Here is a 21,751-nt window from a genome sequence, read left to right on the forward strand (position 1 = left end):
CACGCTAATCCACTGGACCTACATGGTCACACCAATAGCCTTAAGAAGTTAGAGAAGATGAGAGAGAGAAATGTTATCCGAAGAGGCTAGCACCTTCCGAGGGTAATAACGGGATTTCTATGGTAATAGTTACATAGAAAACTATTTGTGACATTTTAAGATTAAAATGGTCCAATAATTAATTATATTTAATTATTATATCTTAAAGTGTTAAGATTAAATCTTAAGTGTTAAGATTAATGAGATGAACAAAATAACCTTTTAATAGTTAAAGGGTAAAAGGTAACTTATGGGTTATCATTGTAAACTAGTTTAGTTTCCATGGGCCCTTGAATAATATTGATTATTCAAAGGGTAGCATAATAATGTGGGTCCCTTTATAAAATAAGATTTTATTGGCCTTTGAATGTAAAAATAAATAATTGCAAATTGCCCAAGTATATAAATGCAAAAGGTTGCATTTTTGTTCATAACCACATTGTTCACTCAAAATAAAACCAAAACTCTCTCTAAAAGCCACGACCACTCTCTAAACCTCTCAAGGTGGTGTTAAAGTGTGGAGGTCTCATTACTTTGAGGCTAATCTTCATCAATCCAAAGCAAAGGAGTAGGTATAATCTCTTTTCAAAGTTTGTTTTTTAAAACCGTTTTCTTGAATCCATTTTTATGCTTTCTTCTCCATTTCCACCACTCTTCATGCATGCATGCTGTTCTTTCAATTTCTTGAGCTCCCTAATATTTTTGTTATGCCTGAAGAATGCAGGGCTGACTTAAGACCCAGTCAGCATGCAAAAGTCAGAACATTGGTACACCCGCAGCCGAGTCATGTGAGGAGAGGAGTAGCATGCTCATGTCAATGTAGTGGGTGCGTGCCAGACCAGCCAGGATCTGGAGAGCTTCCATTACACTATAAATTGAGGGTTCCTCTCTCAATTTAAGGATTAGCTAATCTCTCAAAAAACAGCATATACTCTCTCTCTCTCTCTCTCTCTCTCTCTCTCTCTCTCTCTCTCTCTCTCTCTCTCTCTCTCTCACACACATATTCTCTTGTAATCACTTTGTAACAATCAGCTCGCGGAACGCAACCTGACCGCTATCATTAATACTACATCAGTAGACGTAGGACTTGCTTCCTTAAGCATCCGAACCACTTTAAAAACTGTCTAGTCAACCCATTTACTCATTTCTTTGATTCACCGTGTGTCTTCTGAGCCAGCTCAGCATTTCACACGTTCATTTGGTTGGTGTCAAAATCTCACATCAACAGTTTGGTGCTAGAAAGAGGGCCTGATTTAGATTTGTCCTTCATCAGGAGAATCTCTAACTTATCAGTCCTACAAAAACAAATGGCTCGCCGACTTGAAACTGAGCGGACCAACCAGGGTGCTGAGGAGATCCCCCAAATGTAGGAGGTTCTGCTGAATGTCGTGGGGGATATCCCATCGAGTTCACAACTTGACCCTGCCATCATGAACTACTTGGAGAGGTTCAATAATACTCTCCAAACAGTCAAGCAGAGGTTGGACCGTTTGGACCAGGGCGTGCCACCTAAGTCAAATGAAGTGATGCAACCGCCAAAAACGCCTACGGGTCGTGAAAAGCGTGGCAAAGGGTGATAGCCCGTGCCTCGAGCACTGCAGCATGCCGAAGGAAGGGTAAGCAAGTGGCGAAAAAAGGGCCTAAGAGCTCTAAAGGGTCAGCGAACACCGACCATGCCCCGAGTAGAATACCCATGGCATTAAGACTCGGTTAAAGGGTAGAACCTGAACCGTCCCATGCCACGTCGCATGAAAACCCCTATAAAAGTATTGGGCGGGGCGATTCTCATCACCGCCAGGGAAATAATCCTGATCATAGCCGTGGGGGAGGTTCCCACACTTCACGGGGCGGTTCACACCACCGTAGAGGTCGTGAAAATTCCCCGCACCAGTCATTGCCATCACACGGTTCTAGCCAGCGTGTGTTGAGAGCAGCCGGGACTACTAACCGAGGAGAAGAGGAATCCGACCTTCGGACTTTTCTTAATCGCAACCGCAAGGGTCGAACTTGCATGGACAAAAGAAATCCCCAAATAGCTCCGCTGCCCCAGATTGAGGAGCTCCAGCAAGCTCTAGACCAGTTGAAAGCTTAGCAGAATGAGCAAGGGCAGGTCGCATCAGCGTCTCCCTTCTCTCTGGCAATGTTACCCGCACCACTCCCATCAAGATTTAGAATGCCCGACATGCGGGCTTTCGATGAAAATTCTGATCCGCAGGATCACCTGTATGAATTCAACGACCTGATGGAGCTTCACCAGGTTTCGGATTTGGCCAAGTGTCGTTGTTTGGTAGTGACCCTAACTACTCATGCCAAACGATGGTTCAACTCGCTCCCAGCAGGATTGATCAGTTCGTGGCCTCAGATGAGCATGACGTTCCTGAGGCACTTTCAAGCAAATCAAAAATTCTCAATGCCTTTGAGCTACCTCAGCAATATAAGGCAAGAGAATGAGGAATCCCTCCAATCATACATTGATCGGTTCCACAGAGAGCTTAATAAAGTAGCTCACACTCCCGAAGAGTCTGTTTGGACTCTCATCATAGCAGGAGTTCGTCCAAAGACCGACCTGTGGAAAGAGCTACAGGCTGCGGATGATGTTTCCCTCACCCGCTTTTATAACCTTGCAGAGAAATACCTCCGTATTGAAAATTCTGTGGCGGCGCTCCATCGCCTTGACCCCGGAGCTTCAGGTAGTGCACCTGGTCGGGAGGAAAATAGGAGAGTTGATCTCAGATGGCCTACTGACGATCAACAGAAAGGGAAGAAACCGCGTTATGAGCCCAAAATGTCTTACGCCCCAGTTCCTCGTCGCGATCGCAACAGAAACCAGTATACGCCCTTGAATGCATCTATATCGGCTATTCTTGACAAATCATAAGAAGCCAGCCTGCTCGGAGAGCCCAAGCCCATGAAAAATCCCCCATCAGGCAGAAATAGTAAAAAATACTATCACTTTCATCGAGATAATGGGCATCACACCAATGAGTGTCGAGCTCTCAAGTAGGCGATCGAAGACCTCATCAAGCAAGTGCATTTTGAGGAATATATTGATGACTCCACTCCCGCGTAAGAGAAAAGTCAAGGGGAACCAGGAAGATGAAGTTCAAGGCAGTCACCTCGATATACCATCTGAAGATGAAGTTCCCCACCCCGACGAGGATAGGGGAGGTCAGCGGATCTCAATGCATATCTCGCGACTGTTATGTGAAAGCAATACAGATGGCATGCAAAGGGAAAGGTATTTCGCGTGGCATTCCCCGACAAGCGATGGCGACCAGCAGAATCAAGCCGCAGCCTGATCCAGCCGAGGATAATATGGATCCTCGTATTCAGGAATGCCCTTCCAGTGGGCCAATTAAGGATCTGTCTGAAGTATTGGTCAACCAAAGTGAGCCGAGCAGAGTGTTAAGGATTGGGAGCAATCTCAATCCCCAACTCGCCATCGACCTTACCAGCTTCCTCAGAGAGAACATCGATGTGTTCGCATGGTCACATGCGGATATGGTTGGGATTAGCACGGATATAATTTGCCATGCATTAAACATCGACGGTGAAGCCAAGTTGGTTCGCCAAAAGAGAAGAGCGATGGATCCTGAGTGGTATGCTACCTTAAAGCTTGAGGTGGATAACCTATTTCAAAATGATCCATCCGAGAAGCACTCTATCCGACCTGGGTTGCCAACCCAGTTCTAGTAAAGAAGCCTAATGGCAAATGGCAAACCTATATCGATTTCACCGACCTCAACAAGGCATGTCCAAAAGATAGCTTTCCCCTGCCTAGGATTGACCAGCTCATGGATGCCACCTCGAGGCAAAAGCTGCTAAGTTTCATAGACGCGTACTCGGGATACAATCAAATTCGGATGTACACGTCAGACAAAGAGCATACATCTTTTGTTATAGATCGAGGGCTGTACTGCTACAAAGTCATGCCCTTCAGCCTCAAGAACGCTGGCGCAACTTACCAGTGGTTAGTTAATCGAATGTACTTTGAATAGATTGGCAGATCGATGGAGGTCTACGTAGACGACATGTTGGTCAAGTCACATGTCGCTTCAGATCACGTAACGCATCTCGCTGAGATGTTCGACATCCTCCGACAGTACAGAATGAAGCTGAACCCCCTCAAGTGCTCATTCGGAGTATCCTCAAGAAAATTCCTAGGATACATGGTTAACCAGCAGGGAATCGAGATCAACCCCGAAAAAATCCGAGCTCTCCTCGACATGAAAAGCCCAACCAACAAAAAGCAAGTAATGAGCCTTAATGGGCGAATAGCGGCACTAAGTCACTTCATATCGAGGGCAACAGATCGCTGCCTGCCATTTTTCAATTTCTTAAAGGCCAATAAAAAGTTCGAGTAGACTCCCGAGTGCGAACAAGCATTCCAGAGTATCAAAAAACACCTCGGGAAGCCACCCCTTCTGTCCAAGCCTCTCCCACAAGAGATCCTCCTCCTATATCTGTCCGTCTCCCAGTTCGTGGTCAGTGTAACCTTAATTCAAGAAGAGGATAGGGTTCAATGGCCAGTGTATTACGCAAGCAAGCGTTTGTTGGATGCCGAGATATGGTATCCAAAAATGGAACGATTAACTTATGCCCTGCTGATCGCTTCCAGGAAGTTACAACCTTACTTCCATGCTCACACGATCCATGTAATGACCAATGACCTACTCAGACAGGTCCTCCAGAAACCGGAGGCATCAGGTAAACTACTTAAGTGGGCCATAGAATTAAGCTAGTTCGATCTGAAGTATAGACCGAAAGCAACAATCAAAGGGCAGGTTGTTGCCGACTTCATATTAGAATTTTCGCATCACCCGGTGGATGAGTTGGAGCAACAGCCCAGCAAAGTCATTCAGAAAACTGTCCAAAATCTATCAACTTGGAGCCTCTACGTCGATGGATCATCGAACAGAAAGAGAGCCGGGGCAGGTCTTCTACTTTTGAGTCCCGAGGGGGCTTGCATTCATGGCATTCTCTGGTTCGATTTTAAGGCAACCAACAATGAGGCCGAGTATGAAGCTCTGCTCGCTGGGCTGTAATTGGCCAAAGACATGGGTGCAACCGCGATCAGTATCCATAGGGACTCCATGCTGGTCGTTAACCAGATTTTGGGGGAGTACCAAGCTAAGGAAGAAACTATGATCAGTTATCTGAAGACAACTAAGGCCGCACTCGAGCCGTTCAAGCACTTCACGATCACACAGATTTCTAAAGATAGCAACTCTGTGGCAGACACCTTAGCAAGAATAGCCTCGTCATTTGACTTAGATGCACCGAAAAGCATTCCTGTTCGACTAATCGAGATCCTCAGTACCAGCTCGATCGAACAGGTCGTGAATGTAGCAGAATCAGATTCCTGGATGACCCCTATCATTCGGTATATTAGAGATGGAATCTTGCCCAATGGCAAGGTCGAGGCGAGGACCATCTGAATAAGACCTGCTCGTTATACCCTTATCAGAGACCATCTATATAGGTAAGGGTTTAGCGCCCCTCTCCTCTGATATGTAGACAGCGAAGAAACAGACTACATCATGAGGGAGATACATGAAGGGATCTGCGGTAATCACACCACCGCACAATCCCTCGCTAACTAGGTTGTTCGTCAAGGGTACTACTGGCCCCTAATCCAAGAAGACACCTACAACTTTGTCAAGAGGTGTGACAAGTGCTAGCGATTCGCGAACATACCGCGAGCTCCTTCCTACCAACTGATAACCATGACCAGTCCCTGGGCATTCTCCATGTGGGGAATCGATCTCATCGGTCCCATGCCAGTTGGTAAAGGGGGAGTGAAGTATACCGTGGTTGTAGTGGATTACTTCACCAAGTGGGTCGAAGCAGAACCACTGGCCGCGATCACGACCAAAAAGCTTAAGGACTTCATCTTCAAGAACATCGTATACCGCTATGGGATTCCTCATACCCTTATCTCGGACAATGGCAAACAGTTCGACAACGAGGAGTTCAAGTAGTTTTGCGACAAGCTAGGTATTCACAAAAAATTCGCCTCAGTCGCAAGACCACAAGCAAATGGTCAAATTGAAGCTGTCAACAAAACCATCAAGCATACTTTGAAGGCAAAGCTTGGTGCAGCCAAGGGAAATTGGGCCGACAACCTCCCCGAAGTCCTATGGGCATACATAACAACTCTGAGAACCTCTACCTCAGAAACCCATTTTTCGCTAGCGTATGGCTGCGAAGCAATGATCCCTGTGGAGGTAGGAACTGATTCACTTCAGAGGGACCTATACAGCGAAGCCAACAATGAAGCACTCATGCGCACAAGTTTGGGCCTAGTCGAAGAACATCGCAGCAAGGCTTAGCTAAGAGTAACAGCCTACCAGTAACGCGTGAAGAGGTTCTTCGACTCTAAGGTCAGAAGAAGAGACTTCCAGGTCGGCGACCTTGTTTTGAAGGAAGTTCTTCTCGATACTCAAGAACCAAGTGCGGAAGTTTTGGGACCGAACTAGGAGGGTCTATACCATATCGTCAAAGTGATTAGACTGGGGACGTACCACCTCAAAAGGCTGAATGGTTCCAAAGTACCCCGAGCCTGGAATGCTGAGCACCTCCGACCATATTATCAGTAATTCCGAACTCAATTTCCCTTGTAAAGATTATTTTTTTATCTTTGTAAATGTAAATAACGAGTGTATTATCCTGTTCGTTTGTAATAGTCTTCGCATGAAATTTTGTTCGTATAAAAGTATTATTATGTTCGCATAGACTTGTTCCAATGTTAAGCAATTAGAATGCGAACTCATGTATAATAAAGCGAACAAAAATTGTAAAGGCAAAATATATTTCATTAATATGAAGAGTACAGCAGGCAAGACAATACAATTGATAGCCTTGGTCTAACTCCTAGATAGCCTTGGTCTAACTCCTAGAGGACCGACCTCATCGTCCTAAGGCTGGTCGACTGCGGGCTTCTCCTGGGCGTGTCCCAAAACTTCTCTCTGATTCGAAACTTCGGGCGGCCGCCGCTTCGTCGTCAAGTTGTGCCATGGACAAGAGGTTTCCTGCTAGTCCTCTGGGAGGTCGGACATATCGATGTATGGATTCTTCGGCCGCAAAGCATAGATGGACTCAATCGCCCATTCAGCAGCCTTCTCCTCGACCTTCGCTACCTGATTCTACATCTTTTTGGTCAGGGAAGTAACTTTTCCCTGACTCACTTGGAGTTCGGCCTCGAGAGCCTGCCTTTGCTTCTCGGAGGCCTCCCCCTCTTGTTCTGCTCGCAAGGCTCGCAGAGAGGTCGCTTTGAGCTCCTGGTCCCTCTCGCCGACCTCCTTGGAAAGTCTAGCTATGGTCCTTTGAAGCTCCTTTACTTCCTCCCCATGCTTCTCGAGCTCAGCTTTTTGGAAGTCCTCTGTGCGAAGAGCCGCGTTCCTTTCGCTCAGGTACCGATTCGCTGACTCAGAAGATAGGTCTCTTTCTGCTCAGGCGGCTTCCAAGTCTCGCTTGAGCTTTGCGTTCTCTTCCTTCAGCGCGACCTATCCCTTAGCAACTCCCAGCCGAACCTTCTACAGGGACAATTGCATGGAAAGTAGGGCCTACGAACAAGAAAGAATAACAAGTTAGTTTATCAAAATGAACAAAGGGAAGTCCTCGCCGAGGACAGTTTGTTTACCTTGCTTAAGTGTTGGAGCGATGTAACGCCCCACTTGAGGTACGTAGTTATTGTCTCTTCTTTTGCTCTTATTTGAGTTGGTTTTGGTAATATTGTTTGTTTGAGTGTGGTGTTGAATGTTTGCCCTGAAATTGGTTGAAAATAGAAGAATTTTAGTGTACCAAGCTTCGCCGGGGCGAAAAAGAATCTTCGCCGCGGCGAAGATGGGTTGAACCAAGGGTGAAACTCTCTGGACAGTTTCGCCGCGGCGACAAATGTTTCTTCGCCGCGGCGACGGGCCGAATTTCATGTTGGTTGAGTTTTAGACATTTTCTTCCCTAAGGACAATTTGACCCTTCTACCCCTAATTAGCAGGAAAAGTGGGGAGTGAATTGTAAGGATTTTACATGGAGAATATGTTGATATGGGGGTGAGTTTGTAATGAATCAAAGGATATGGATGGAATTCCCAAAATAGAACAAGGGCAAAATGGGAATGAGTGTGTTAATATTTCATTAAAAGGAATTAGAATCAAAGAACCCCTCATTTCTTCTTCTCAAACGTGACTCTTCATTTCTTCTCCTCTCAATTTCTCTTTTCTTTTGGTTCAAGGAATTTCAAGGGTTTTGAAGTGATTTGGGGGTATAGAAAGCAACCTAAGGCTTCCTAAGGTAAGGATTTCTCCTTAAGTTGTGTGATTTGTAGATTTTAGTTCATTTTGGTTTTTGAGGGTTTTCATTCTTTTGGTTAAGAGTAGAGAGAATAGTCAAGAAAACCAAGTGGAAAGAAGATTTGGTGAAGTCTCTCCATAGCAAGTAAGTAAAACCCAACCCAAGTTGAGATTTATGAAATTTCTTGATTAGGGTTTTGATAGACTTGATGTATGTATGTGATGTGCATGTAATATGTCATGTATGAAGGATTGAATAGAGATTTCTATGCCTTGTGAGTGTTTATTCATTGCAAATATGAGAAATGGGTTGTTGGATTGGCAAGGTAGTTGAGATGGATTTGAAGGGGTGTTATGGAACCCTTTTTGGAAGTGTTTTGTTTGACAGGTTTTTATGGCTTTGTGAAGGGGTTTTTCCCCATTTTGGATGGTTAGGAAAAGTTTTAGAATCATGGCTATGATAGAGTTTTATAGTGCACATGAGTTGTTTGATGAAATGCCTAATAGAGGTTTGAGTGTGAGTAATGAACCTTAATTCTTGCAACATTGCATGTTGGCATCTCATAAGTGCATTGGTGAAGATGAACCATCCATAGGCACTAGTTGTACATGGAAAAGTGACCTAAGAAAGTGTAAGGAAATGGTGTATGCAATTACCCTATGAGTAGAGAGCTTAGTGGGTAAAATTACTCTAAGGGTAGAGAGCATTGAAAAATGCTACAATAGAATGAATTAGAAGAGTAGTATAGTTGGGATGATGCTTTGTGATCATCACCCGACCGTTATGGGAATCGGATTGATGCTTTGTGATCATCATCCGAATAGCCCTTAGAGAGATGGGTCGATGCTTTGTGATCGTCACCTAATGAGTAATAGAAATGGGGTAGATGCTTTGTGATCACTATCCGATTAGTTATTAGATAAGTGGGTTGATGCTTTGTGATCATCATCCAACAGTTAGTAGAAGCGGGTTGATGCTTTGTGATCATCACCCGACAGTGACTAGAGACGGGTTAATGCTTAGTGATCGTTACCCAAAAGTCATGAGGAACGGGTAGGTGCTAAGTGGTCTCCACCCGATAGTTAGGAAAACCGAGTAGGAGCTTTGTGATCCCCACTTGGTAGTCACTAAGAACGGGTTGGTACTATGTGAATTCCACCCGATAGTTATGGAGAGTGAGATGGTGCTGTGTGAACGCCATCCGGCCGTACCTCCGGTAAGATGAGGTCATGGTATTTAGTAGAAACAGAAATAGAAACAGAATTAGAAAAGGAAAAAAATTAAGAGTCACACACGGGGACAGACAGTTAGAGGGTTTTACTTACTGAGCATTATTTGTGCTCACCCCGTTATTTTCCTTTGTGGATACAGGTTCTAGGTGTTGATGCGGTTGGAGGGGCGTCGGTGAGCGAGGAGCAATAGCTACACTGTTCCCCTGTTTCGTCTTTTAAAATACATTTTGTAAACAGTACCCTTTATGTATAAAAGACACATGAATTGTAATGAAAAGAAAACTTTGGGCCCAATTTTCTATTGTTATTATGCATGCATTATACTAGTTTTCAGAAGATGTTACAAGCGATGGGGACATTAGGTCCACGTAGCTGGAGCCCACAAACTCCTTGAATGCCTCTGAGAGTCCGTACCCCAGCAAAGTGTAGACTATCAGCTGTAGGTGCTCCAGCAGGTCCCCCAATGAGTCTAGCACTGGAGTTTCCTTCTCAACGCCTTTAGCAAAGGTTGTGTCGCCCGCCGATTCCTTACCCGACCTTCTTCCGACGTCTGGCTGCGACCCCCCGGGCTGATCTCCCTTAGGTTCGGATTCAGATTCCTCGACCTAAATTTTCTTCCTCTTCTTAGGTCGCTAAGCCGTCGTCTTAGGCCTCGAGTGAACAGCCAAGGCTGAGAAGCCTGAGAAGGTTAGACCGGGGCGCCCCCCGAAGGCTAAGGCTGAGAAGTCTTAGCAGGTCGCACCAGAGCGCCCGATGTCGCCCCTTCAGCCGAGGGAACACTAAAAGCAGCTTGGGTCACCCTGCCAGTCCTCGCCCGCGAAAAGTTGAATTGCTTTCGTCGTGGCAGTTCCGACACCTTCGAAGGCATGGTCACTGCATGCAAACATCGTTAGCAAAAGTAATTGATTGCACGACCAAAAAAGACCCAGTTAACAAGACTTACGCAATGGGGACTCTAGGGATGTGTTTTCATTGAAAAAACAGTATTTCAGCAGATTTACAGTCGTCACGAGCTTCCTTGCGTCGCCACTAGCTTCGGGCAGGAAGCCGAAAGCTACGATTCTGTCCCGGTCAAAGAGCAACCCTAGGTCGGTCGACTTATTGACTGCCAGAAGAAAAAAGGTCGTCAGAAAAAGAAAATGTACAAATTTAATGAATTTGTCAAGGGAAAAGAACCTACTCGGGTCTTGAAAGCGACAATGGTTGTCATAACGAAAGAAGAAAAACTTCGTTTCGTAAGCCCCCGCGTTACTAGGGTAGTTGTGTATCCCCTCGGCTATAGTAGGTCGTTTGGACAAGTAATAAGAATCCTTGTCCTTGCTCTTTTTCAAGTAATACGAGTAGCCAAGCTCCACCGCGGTTAGCTCGCCCAGCCTGTTCTCCTGACATGCGATGTACATGGCAACAGCAATCACATACGCATTCGGCGTGAGTTGCATCGACGCAATCCCAAAGTGATCCAAGATTAACCTGACAAAAGGGTGGAAAGGAATCAACCGCCCACCCTTGAAGATCTCTTCGGAGATCGCAGCCATCCCACTTGACAGATATCACGATGAGCGTGTCCTATCACGGAAAACCTCCATGTCGACACCGTACTGTTTTATTACCCTCTCGAGTTCTTCCCCAGTAAGTACCGAGTAGACCTCACGAGGGACATTCACAGGAGCACCCTACGAAAACGAACCGGTTCCTTCCTCGGATCTGGTCTTGGAGGGGTCCATTCTACTGGTCTATAAAAGTGACAAGCAAGGGGGTCATTTAGCCATCGTACGCTATTCTGTACGATGACGTGGAAGAAAACAAACTCCTTAAAACCCAGAGAAAACCCTAATAGAATGATTCGAGCTGCCATTCATGGCTCGAACCCGACATGAGCGTCTCGTCTCCGATCAACCACCGGAAGACTAACGCCATTTACCAACCACTAGGAATAAAAAAATAAAAGCGAAGAACGATTTTTACCTCTCGGAATACGAAAATAGCTTATTCTGCTTCAAATGTCAGAAACATGCTGGTTTGGAAGACAAAGATTCCAAGCTTGCGAAAGTCTCTTGCTCTCTCTGAAAAAGGCAAGTGTAGTGACATTGCCTGAGATGGAATTGAGCTTTTATAGCAAAGGAAATAGCATTTGGTTTTCCCGAAATCAAAACGACATTTGGGCGAAAAGGTGTCTCACCATTGATCACGGCCACGTGTCACAGATCAGTGGGGAAGAGTGACCGTCAAGACTCGAGAAAACCAAACCGTCATCCCTTTTCGTTGAAAAACTCAAGCGACGGCCCTTTTTCCCTCCGCATTAAATGTGCCTCAATTCGCATTTAATGTTCTGATAAGAGATGTCGTTTCATCATATCACGCATTTAATGTTCTGATAAGGGGTATCATTTCAGTATGTCATGCATTTAATACACCTGGTTGGCACTTATTGCACACAGGACACGTTTGTCAGAGCAGGGGCTTTTTTTTATTAAATGTATCAGTATTAAAAGTGCAACAGGTAACGCCTGACGAGGTCAGGTCGCTCATCCTTAACAAGTGATGACCATGCGAGGTCGCATTCACAAGAGCGTTCCTCTAACCTCTTTTCAGACAGGTCAGAATCACCAGAACTTCCCGAAAGCATCCAATCACGACATGAATTATAGTTTCCAAGGTTCAATCCTCAAACCTTAAAAACTAGAGGACTTCTGTTATGCCTGAAGAATGCAGGGCTGACATAAGACCTAGTCAGCATGCAAAAGTCAGAACATGGGTACACCCGTAACCGAGTCACGTGAGGAGAGGAACAGCACGGTCCTGTCAGTGTAGTGGGTGCGTGCCAGACCGGCCAGGAGCTGGAGAGCTTTCACATGTCCAATTCCTACACCAAATCACGTAAATCACTCTAGAAGGTGGGCAATGGGACATAAAGGAAGATTTGTACGGATAATCCCACCAACTCACAGATTTAGTAATCATAACCTTAATCCGTTCCACTATAAATTGAGGGTTCCTTTCTCAATTTGAGGATTAGCTAATCTCTCGAAAAACAGCATACTCTCTCTCTCTCTCTCTCATATTCTCTTGTAATCACTTTGTAACAATCAGCTCGCGGAACGCGACCTGACCGCTATCATTAATTCTACATCAGTGGACGTAGGACTTGCTTCCTTAAGCATCCGAACCACTTTAAAAACTATCTAGTCAACCCATTTATTCATTTCTTTCATTCAGCGTCTGTCTTCTGAGCCAGCTCAGCATTTCATACGTGCATTTGGTTGGTGTCAAAATCTCGCATCAACAATTTTCAAGAAGCAAAAGTTGGTGGTGGACCGGTGATGCCTTGTTTTCTCATCTTTGCTCCAAGTCTCTCTGGTTTTAATACCAATCCATAATATAAACGTATCACACCAGCCCAAGCTAACAAATCAAAGAGTTAACAACTTTTTCCTACCCAAATAATGGATTAATGACACTTTTCCATACACTTTATGGCGGTGAACAAAGAATAAACTCCATTTAGGCTGTTAGGGCTTTTGAAGAAGGGAGGCCAATGAGTCTTTTGGTGGTGGAAGGTCGGATTTTGGTGGTTGGGATTGATCAGAATTTGACTTGAGAGAGGCGGCTACGTAAACCCTAATCGTTCGATTGTCGACAATTGGCGGGGGTAGGGTTTAAAGGGTTTTGATGAGTGATGATCAAGAAAGAGAATGATGGTAATGTGGGGTCACAACGATGTCAGAATCGGAAACAGAATATAAAACTAGATACTATTTTAAAAGTCCATGGATGAGAGTGTCATTAAGCCATTATTTGGGTGGATAAAAGTTGTTTACTCTTATGCAACTCTTCAAGACCCTATCTCGCATCTCGATAAGCCCCAAAAGTCTAAAACATTGCTCTTTGGACCAACAATATAATAGAATCCTTAGTGAGACTTAAAAAAAAAATAATAATAAATTAAAAAAAATAAAAAATATCATCTTCATCTTCCCTAGCATCTTAAGAATAATAACCAAAATTGGATTCAAGTGCAGACCTCTTAAATTTTCTAGGCAAAAATATAAGTGATTACGTTTAATACTTATCAATTACAACTAGTTTAAATATAAATAATATTACACATATAAAGCTTTCTTATAAAAATATGTATATAAAATGATATGGTTAAAAATAATTAGAAGACTGAATATAATGAGTTTTTGTGATCAAAATCAATTTGGTACTAATTTTGAAGGACAAACAGAAGCAGAGGTGAAACGTCGGTTGTTTTTCAAAGTGAGGGTATCGCTTTGTATCGAGGATAAAGGCCTTTAAAAGTTAATCAAATTAATCAAGATGTAGGAGTAATTATAATAACAGTGCAACGTTATTTCTATTATTAGAAATCATTTTTATGATATATCTTACTATATTGAATCACTAATTGAATTATAATAGAAGTATATTTAATTAAATTGATCTATATTGGGTTTTAAATTTCAACCTGGAAGGCCCAGCCCAGAATAGCAGATCATCTTGTATATGGGCTGAAAAACCCATAAGCGAAGGAAGAAAAGGAAGAAGCGAAAAAAGTAGTGGGTTTCCAACAAATTGATTCTAATTTTTTTTTTTTTTTGTTTTTTTTTTTTTTTCCAGTAAAGCCTAGTGTTTTCTTGTTCATCAGGTTGTTGATTCCATAAGCTTTGGTGCTATCCTTGTAGTAATGTCTTGCTGCTCTTTCTGGTTCAATGAATATTTATGCCGTTTTAGGAGGCAAGGATAGGAAGGATGGGTGATCTTCAGATTCAATCAGAATGAGACCGCAGCCAATTACCTGAACAGAAATCAACGTCTTCAAACCAAAGTTGGTGGACTGTTCTGTGATCTTGTTCCACGTTTCCGCTTCTGGATACCAGTTCATTTTGTGTTCTAGATTTGTGGCTAACTTGGTACAAATTAGCCAGAGATAAGATTAAGTTTTAGAGTTTTTAGGGTAGAGCGCAGAGAAGTGGTGAGGGATGGGAAGAAAAATGGAATGGGCGGGACGAGCGAACCACATGGGAGGATTACCAAGGAAGATAGTAGTCATGGCTGTTGGAGCTTTTGCTAAGACTGTGGCCAATTTTCTCAACACCACTTATGTTCACAATGCTGATGCACTAATTCGTCTTGTTCACTCCAGGCCTCGTGGCGTACCTCTCCTCACTGTTAGTAATCACATGTCCACGTTGGTCTCTTCCTTTGTTTTTTTTTTTTTTTTTTGTTTTTTGTTTTTAACCATTTTTCCATTTGCTTATTTATTATTTTCATGAACGAATCAATCAATCAACAGGTTGGATGATCCGGTCATTTGGGGATTCAAGGGTTTTCCCTCCATGGATGCTAAGTTGGCTCGATGGGTTCTTGCTGCTGAAGATATTTGCTTCAAAAATTCACTTTTTTCCTATATCTTCCGATTAGGCATGCCCCATTTTCTAATATAAGTTTTTGAAGTTTGCTTTGAATTTGAACATGTTGAATGCTTTCTCCTTCTTTGTTACTGAACATTGTATTGTTGCAGGTAAATGCATACCCATTACAAGGGGTGGTGGAATTTATCAAGATCATATGAATGAAGCACTTGAGCGCCTAAGTGATGGAGAATGGGTATGCACTTATAATTGCACAATTTCTACTCTCTATTGTTTATTGGGCTCTATTTCTTAAGGGATTCTTCTAATTTTTATTTAAAATTTATTGGAGAAAAGGGGCTTGTTGTGATTGTTTAAATAGGATTGGGTTTAGTTTCGTCGAGAATCTAAATGAATAGCTTGACGGACTAACTCATATCTTTCCCGTTGTTTTTATTACTTTTCTTCCTTAGTGGATGCTTTGTGCAGAAGGAAGGTTACATGTGCAATGTCATTCTATCCCATGTGAATGAGATCAATAAGAGCCTTAGCTTAGTGGCACAGATATTAGGGATGGGAATTATGTGATATTATAGTATATGATACTTTATTCAATAATCAATGTAAAAGTACTCTTTCTATATCCTCCGTTGTCCCAGTTATTTTTTTCTTTTCAAATGACTTTCATGCTGAGCAATAACCTCTGGTTCTTATTGAACATTGGTTGGACTGATGTAGTGTTAACTTATAGTAAAGTTTCATATTGTGGCTATTTATCTTTAAGTGAGAGATCGGCCAACCAAACTTCAATGCGAACCAGATTTACATGGAGCTGAATTTCTTATAGTGTTTTGGTGTGCATTGATATCTCAGGTTAATGTTCGTTTAATATTGAGGCTACCTCACAATAGTTTAAGGTGTTGTTTTAATGGTCTATGGGTGGATTCGTCGTAGATTTTACACTTGTGATAATCTTTCTTCTTCTTCTTCTTCTTTTTTTTTTCTTTTTTGGTTTGAGAATGACAATTTTTGTAGTTCTGAGGTTTAATTTTAATTCTGTATCCCTTACGGACAGCTACATACATTTCCTGAAGGAAAAGTGTCACAAGAAGATGCACCTATTCGGCGGTTGAAATGGGGAACTGCTAGTCTTATTGATCGCGCACCAGTAACACCGATAGTTTTGCCAATTGTTCATCATGGTTTTCAAGAGGTAATGCTTTTTCTTAAAACTGTCTTTTTATTCTGACACCTGTACTTGTACATGCAGTATACTTTTTGGGCTGGGCTGGTTGTTTGGTGTATATAATTGAGAAATCACCTTTAACGTTCCATCTCAAGCAACACTTGAGGATTGACATGGTTAAAAAATAATCATTAACCTAGGAGTGAATTTTTATAATTGCTTTGAGTAATTTATCTAAATTCAGTGTACTAAAGGCACATAGGCAAAGATTGTTCTTATAGTATCAGAAGCCATAAAAAATATCACTTTTTGGTGCATATGTCATTGTTGCTTGATTTGGCTCATTTTGCACTTGGTTTATGATTTTATAGGTGATGCCTGAAAACTTTATGTTTGGCCGAAGGCCTCCATTTCCATTATGTAATAAGAGCATTAATATAGTTGTTGGGGATCCAATAAAATTTGACCTTCCAAAAATGAGGCAGATGGCAACTTCCATGTCCCGTGATCCATATCCTTGTAGCATGGGATGGCCTGGCAGTGACCCTCATGGACTGGATGAAGCAGCACGGAGATATCTGTACTCTTCCATTTCTGAAAAAATTCGGAATATAATGGAGAGCTTAAGGAGCTCTTGTAAGAGCACTTGGAAGTAAAAGGTTCAAATTCTTATTTTGTTGCTCATTTGCAAAAGCAAATTTTTTATGCATTTTCTGAGTGTTAATTGTTTTTAATCCATCATTCTTGTTAATCCATTAATGGAGAACAGGTTCCGGCATCTGATTCTTTACTAAAGTTGGTCTGAATTAAACAGAAGGCTCTTAGAAACCGTTTGGAACAAGAACATATATTTTGGTAAGAAGTGGAGAGAGGACAGCTGCTGTCTCAAAGAGCTTGAAGCACATTATTATTCCTCCGTGCAAAGAACATAATAAAATTCTTGCCAGTAGGACTTGGAGCCTTAGGAAAATTAATTTTTATTTTATTTTATTTGAAGTATGATTTTTTATTGCTTTAGTTTACAGATAGACAACGTAAATAAAAGCCGAAATTTTTGGTAGGGTTATTTATTGACTGATTTTAGTCTATACATAAGAGCTTTCATCTTGAACTAATTTGAATAGTTTTAAAACCCGACTTCTTGTGAGACTTGGCAAGGTGGTTGAGTAACGGATCGATTGGGCCAACCGGTTGGACCTTGGATCGGTGAGATTAGCAACAAAAATATTTTTGTAAACTTCATTTAGTCCCTTAAATTTGAGTATATTTTCCCTTAAAATTTTTATTAGTCCCTAAAATTTAAATTTATTTCAAACAAAGCCCAAAAAATTACAATGAATCCCTAAAGTTTTAAAATATTTCGAAAGCACCTCTATAAAATCTAACTAGTCCTTGATATTTTAATTTATTTCAAACAAAGCACAACAAAATCAATTAATCCCTAAAGTTTTGAAATATTTTAGAAACACCCCTAGAAAATGACAAAGTAGTCCCTATGAATTTGAAATATAGTAGAAGCCCTCCTAGCACGTAGAACCTGAATTAGATTGGAGAGATTGTCGGGTCACTGTCGGACCAGCCGATCCTGTTCGGGTTTTAAAACATTTTTAATTTGTCATTTAACAAGTGAGGATGTATGAAGTGAGATCAACTATAGACCTTTAACTGAATTGTTTCATAACTAAGAAGAAAGTAATATTTGTTGATCCAAAGTCGTCAACTCAGGAAGGAAGATATATTGATTATATTATCGTAATAAAATTGTTTTTGGTAGAATACAAATTTTTTTTTTTTTAAATGTGAAGTTATTTGTATTATTGTCACAGCTCTTATCACAATGAATTATAACTACCAACATCTTCTCAGTTATTTAGATTCGGTGATAATGATAATTGTATTATTCTCGTTAAAAAAATTTATCATATATACGTATATTATATTTTTTAATAAATTGATATGTATTGGGTTTGGGTCAGACCTGTCAGGCCCATTATAATACTAAAACTGCATCTGGGGTTAAGAGCCCAGAAGCCCATATTAAAAAAAAAAAAAAAAAGAGGATTCAAATGAAGCAGAGATGCAATGACGTATTTGCAGAGAAAAAGAGAGAAGAAAGGAGAAGTTAAAGTGAGTTTTAGCAAATTGATTTTAAATTTCTGCTTCCAGTAAGCTTATTATTTTTCATTCAACAATGTCGTTGATTCATAAGCATTGCTACTATGATTATTTATAATGTCTTGTTGTTTTATGTTTCTTGATTTTTTTTTTTTTTTTTTTTTTTTGGCGATTTCAGGAGGCAAGGATAGGAAGGAGGGGGGGATTTTTGAACCCTACAGAGTTTCTGATCTAGGAATTCAGGTGAGGAACTATGGGCATTTGAGAATTTTTGGATTTTTTTTTTATTATTATTGTTTAAATTTCGTTTTTAGTACTATATGCCAAGTGGAGATCATTTTGATATTAACTTCTTCTTTGATTTTTTTGGTGATACTGTATTAAGGAATTACTCTGTTGGAAAACATTAGGCTAGTTCAATGAATCAGGGTTGTTGTAAGCATGCTAATATATAGTTTTTAACCTGGCCTATTTTTATTATGTGCATGCTTAAAATGCATTTCTGTATTGAGTGGGCAGCGTGTTCGTGTTTTTGGTTCATGGATTTTGAGTTATTATTATGGATTTTCATTTGGTAACTACCTCTACTGCCCATATTCCCAGTAAAGATTCTAAGAATTGATTTCTATTCAGTTTTCAAAAAAAAATAAAAAATAAAATAAAATAATAATAATAATGTTGAGACCAATATTTGTAGGTCCTGACTGCATAAGCCTTTGCAAATCCCACTTTTTCACCTCTCTATAGTTCGGGTGGGACACCACGCCTTTCAACTCTTTACTCTGGAGCTCAATAAGAAATTTCAAAATCAAAAAACAAAATTAGGAGAAAAACAACTAAATATCCTGATGCTTTTTATCTGATTATTTTACCAAGCTTTTGTGTAAACATGTTATGATTTTGTAGACCTGCATCTTGTTCTTAATCTGGGAGTATTTTTATGCCAAGAGAAAGAAATAGACTGTTTTGTTGTGTTCTCAGTAGATAACATTGTCAATATTAGTCATTCATGTGAGCTCTCTATTTAGATTTCATTTTTTTCAAATTATTTTCTAGAGAATGTGTATTTGTGGATAATTGTAGCATCTGCATATTTTCAACGTTGATGTTTTACATTCTATTCTCTTACTTTAGATTGTTTAAACTCTAAAACATAAATCATCCCTCAACAAAGTTTAGTCATGCACATTACATGCATCTATCTATAATAGAGTAGCTTTTGTGTGTGGATATCTGCAGTATAAGAAAGTGCAAGTTTCTTAACATCCTTCCAAACTTTGCTCATGAGAAAAACTTCATGGTAATATTAAATTTTCCCACCCATTCATAATTCGTGTGACATCAAGTTCTTGCTTTGTCGGGTCAGGAAATGGTATATGGCAATTTTTTTTTTTTTTTGTAAGAATAAACATATCAATATCATTGATTGAGATAATCATGAAAGAGTGAACAAGTAGTCCATAAAAGTTACAATCCATTTTAAAGGATCACAAAAAGTTCTTTACGATATAGATTAAACAGCTCAAAAAAGCTGTAACTCAAACATTAATGCCAATAAAATGAAATTAACCTAAAGCCCCTTCCCCATTTAGGTGTATAAAGAAATGGTATATGTAATTGAATAGTGGCGAACATGGATCTTATACTTCCTTTCTCTCTTTCTTGCCCCCTTGTATATTTTTGGTTGGTGATGAAGTTTAAGAAAATTTGAGATGATTAAATATGTGAATCACCTTTTCTTTTGCTTTCAAAAAGAAAATCCTGAAAATTTTGTTTAGTTGTTCTTTTGGTCTTTCTTTGTTTTTGCTTCTTGAGGATTTCAGCTTGGCTTACTTTGTGTTGGTTGTTATTTATTTATTTATTTTTTGTAGTATGTATTGGAATAAATTCGGCATCAAAATCTGCATTTAGTAATATTGATGCAGAGTTTCTTTGCGTGTAGATTGAGTTGAATAAGTGAAGTCTTATCATTATGATTTTTTGTCTTTAGTTCCAATCAATAGACTTAGAAAGCCCTATTGGTGTCTCTTTGGTGATTGATAAGTTTAGTATGTTAAGGAGAATTTAGTTTCCGTGGTAAAGATGTATTGCTGTTTTTCTCCCATGGCAAACTAAATAGTCAATTTTAAATTTGAGCTAGTATCGTTGTTGATTGTTTTTATATAATGGCTTATTATCTTTTTTCTAGGCTTCGGTGAAATCAAATTGACTTCAGTGACTATTGAGGTGGTTTTTTATAGAGAAAATAATGAATAAAGGAGGAGGAAGTGGGCCTACAGCGGCGGCAACAGCTACAGCAGCTCAGAAGCAGAAGACTTTGATGCAAAGAGTTGAAACCGATATTGCTAATATCGTTGACAATTTCAGCCAACTTGTCAATGCTGCCAGGGTATATTATTGCTTATAATTTTTTTTTTCTTCCCTTTCTCATATTGTGGCTCATTTTAATTTTAAGAAATATACTATTGCGGTTGAAAAATGTGATAGTCTAATTCTTGAAATATGCTTGAATGTATTTATAGTGACATGATAGCGAAAGTGTGAAAAAGTTTGTCGAACTTTCATCAATGGGACCATGTTTAAGTTAATTGAATATAGTCTAGAATCCTATGGTGAAGTAGGGAAAGATAAATTTATCTTCTTGCTCGATAAATTTATCTTCTTGCTTGAAATTTTGCTCATATACCTGGGGCTGAAGCTTTATAGGCAAATGAGAAGTTCATTTTGCTTTATGAGAAAAAAAATTTAGCTTCTTTTAGAGGATTTTGGTATATGGTTGGAAATTGGTTCTAGCATGGATAGGAAATGTCCATTAAATTCATTTTTTACATTTGGTTATGCCTTTTATATGTAGGTGAATGACCCACCTGTTAGAAATTCACAAGAGGCTTTCATGATGGAGATGCGTGCATCCAGAATGGTGTGTAAAATTCTTCAAAAAGAATATGTTTTATTCTAGTATCCATTTCCTAGAAGTGATGATTTTGACTTGATAATTATGATCATGATTAATGTGCTTATCAGTTTCTCATTCTTCTTATTCTTAATCCCTTGATGAAGAACAGGTTCAAGCTGCTGACTCTTTACTTAAGTTGGTCTCTGAGCTAAAACAAACTGCAATCTTCTCAGGATTTGCGTCTCTTAATGACCATGTAGAACAAAGAACAAATGAGTTTAACCAACATGCAGAGAAAACGGATCGTATTATGGCTAGAATTGGAGAGGAGGCAGCGGCTAATCTTAAAGAGCTTGAAGCACATTATTATTCTTCTGCCCAGAGAAGCTTAATTTAGGCATTATGAGTTAGGGCCTTGGGAAAAGTAGGATTTTATATTGCTTTAGTTTTACCATAGATTTGTGGAAGCAGAAACTCCAAGTATCTAGTTTTCAAATTAAATTGTGTTTTTAACAATTGAGATTCTATTGCATTAACTAAATTGTATTTATATGTTAATATCCATTATAGTAATGCAAAATGAGTTAAGCAATATGGATTGCTCACAGCGAAGAATCCATTTTATGAGATACACATA

General features: G+C 40.4%; 2 protein-coding genes across 4 annotated transcripts; both read left to right on the top strand.

Moving 5' to 3' along the window:
- Positions 1-14,109: 14,109 nt before the first annotated feature.
- Positions 14,110-17,057, top strand: LOC116105113 (N-acylphosphatidylethanolamine synthase-like). 3 transcript variants are annotated; one of them, XM_031391537.1, is made up of 7 exons: positions 14,110-14,122; positions 14,212-14,754; positions 14,860-14,987; positions 15,088-15,173; positions 15,993-16,130; positions 16,475-16,762; positions 16,873-17,057. In XM_031391537.1, the coding sequence occupies exons 2-6, from the start codon at positions 14,546-14,548 to the stop codon at positions 16,757-16,759; spliced, it is 846 nt and encodes a 281-aa protein (XP_031247397.1). In that variant the 5' UTR covers positions 14,110-14,122; positions 14,212-14,545; the 3' UTR covers positions 16,760-16,762; positions 16,873-17,057. The 3 variants fall into 3 exon arrangements, with proteins under 3 accessions (XP_031247397.1, XP_031247396.1, XP_031247398.1); XM_031391536.1 differs by lacking the exon at positions 14,110-14,122 and having other exon boundaries at positions 14,163-14,754; XM_031391538.1 differs by lacking the exon at positions 14,110-14,122 and having other exon boundaries at positions 14,163-14,754; positions 16,589-16,762.
- Positions 17,058-18,386: 1,329 nt separating this feature from the next.
- On the top strand, positions 18,387-21,738 carry LOC116105116 (mediator of RNA polymerase II transcription subunit 22b-like). The gene is made up of 4 exons (XM_031391543.1): positions 18,387-18,461; positions 20,407-20,607; positions 21,073-21,138; positions 21,284-21,738. Exons 2-4 carry the CDS (start codon positions 20,467-20,469, stop codon positions 21,509-21,511), a joined length of 435 nt encoding a protein of 144 aa, XP_031247403.1. The 5' UTR covers positions 18,387-18,461; positions 20,407-20,466; the 3' UTR covers positions 21,512-21,738.
- The last annotated feature ends 13 nt before the right edge of the window (positions 21,739-21,751 follow it).

This window comes from Pistacia vera, unplaced genomic scaffold, assembly GCF_008641045.1.
Source record: "Pistacia vera cultivar Batoury unplaced genomic scaffold, PisVer_v2 Contig492, whole genome shotgun sequence".
Taxonomy (NCBI): domain Eukaryota; kingdom Viridiplantae; phylum Streptophyta; class Magnoliopsida; order Sapindales; family Anacardiaceae; genus Pistacia; species Pistacia vera.

Coding starts and splice junctions, on each gene's coding strand:
- LOC116105113 (XM_031391537.1), top strand. CDS start 14,546: ATGGGAAGAAAAATGGAATGGGCGGGACGAGCGAACCACATGGGAGGA. Junction 14,755..14,859: donor GTTAGTAATCACATGTCCAC/GTTGGTCTCTTC, acceptor ATCAATCAACAG/GTTGGATGATCCGGTCATTT. Junction 15,174..15,992: donor GCCTAAGTGATGGAGAATGG/GTATGCACTTAT, acceptor CCTTACGGACAG/CTACATACATTTCCTGAAGG.
- LOC116105116 (XM_031391543.1), top strand. CDS start 20,467: ATGAATAAAGGAGGAGGAAGTGGGCCTACAGCGGCGGCAACAGCTACA. Junction 20,608..21,072: donor AACTTGTCAATGCTGCCAGG/GTATATTATTGC, acceptor TTTTATATGTAG/GTGAATGACCCACCTGTTAG. Junction 21,139..21,283: donor AGATGCGTGCATCCAGAATG/GTGTGTAAAATT, acceptor GATGAAGAACAG/GTTCAAGCTGCTGACTCTTT.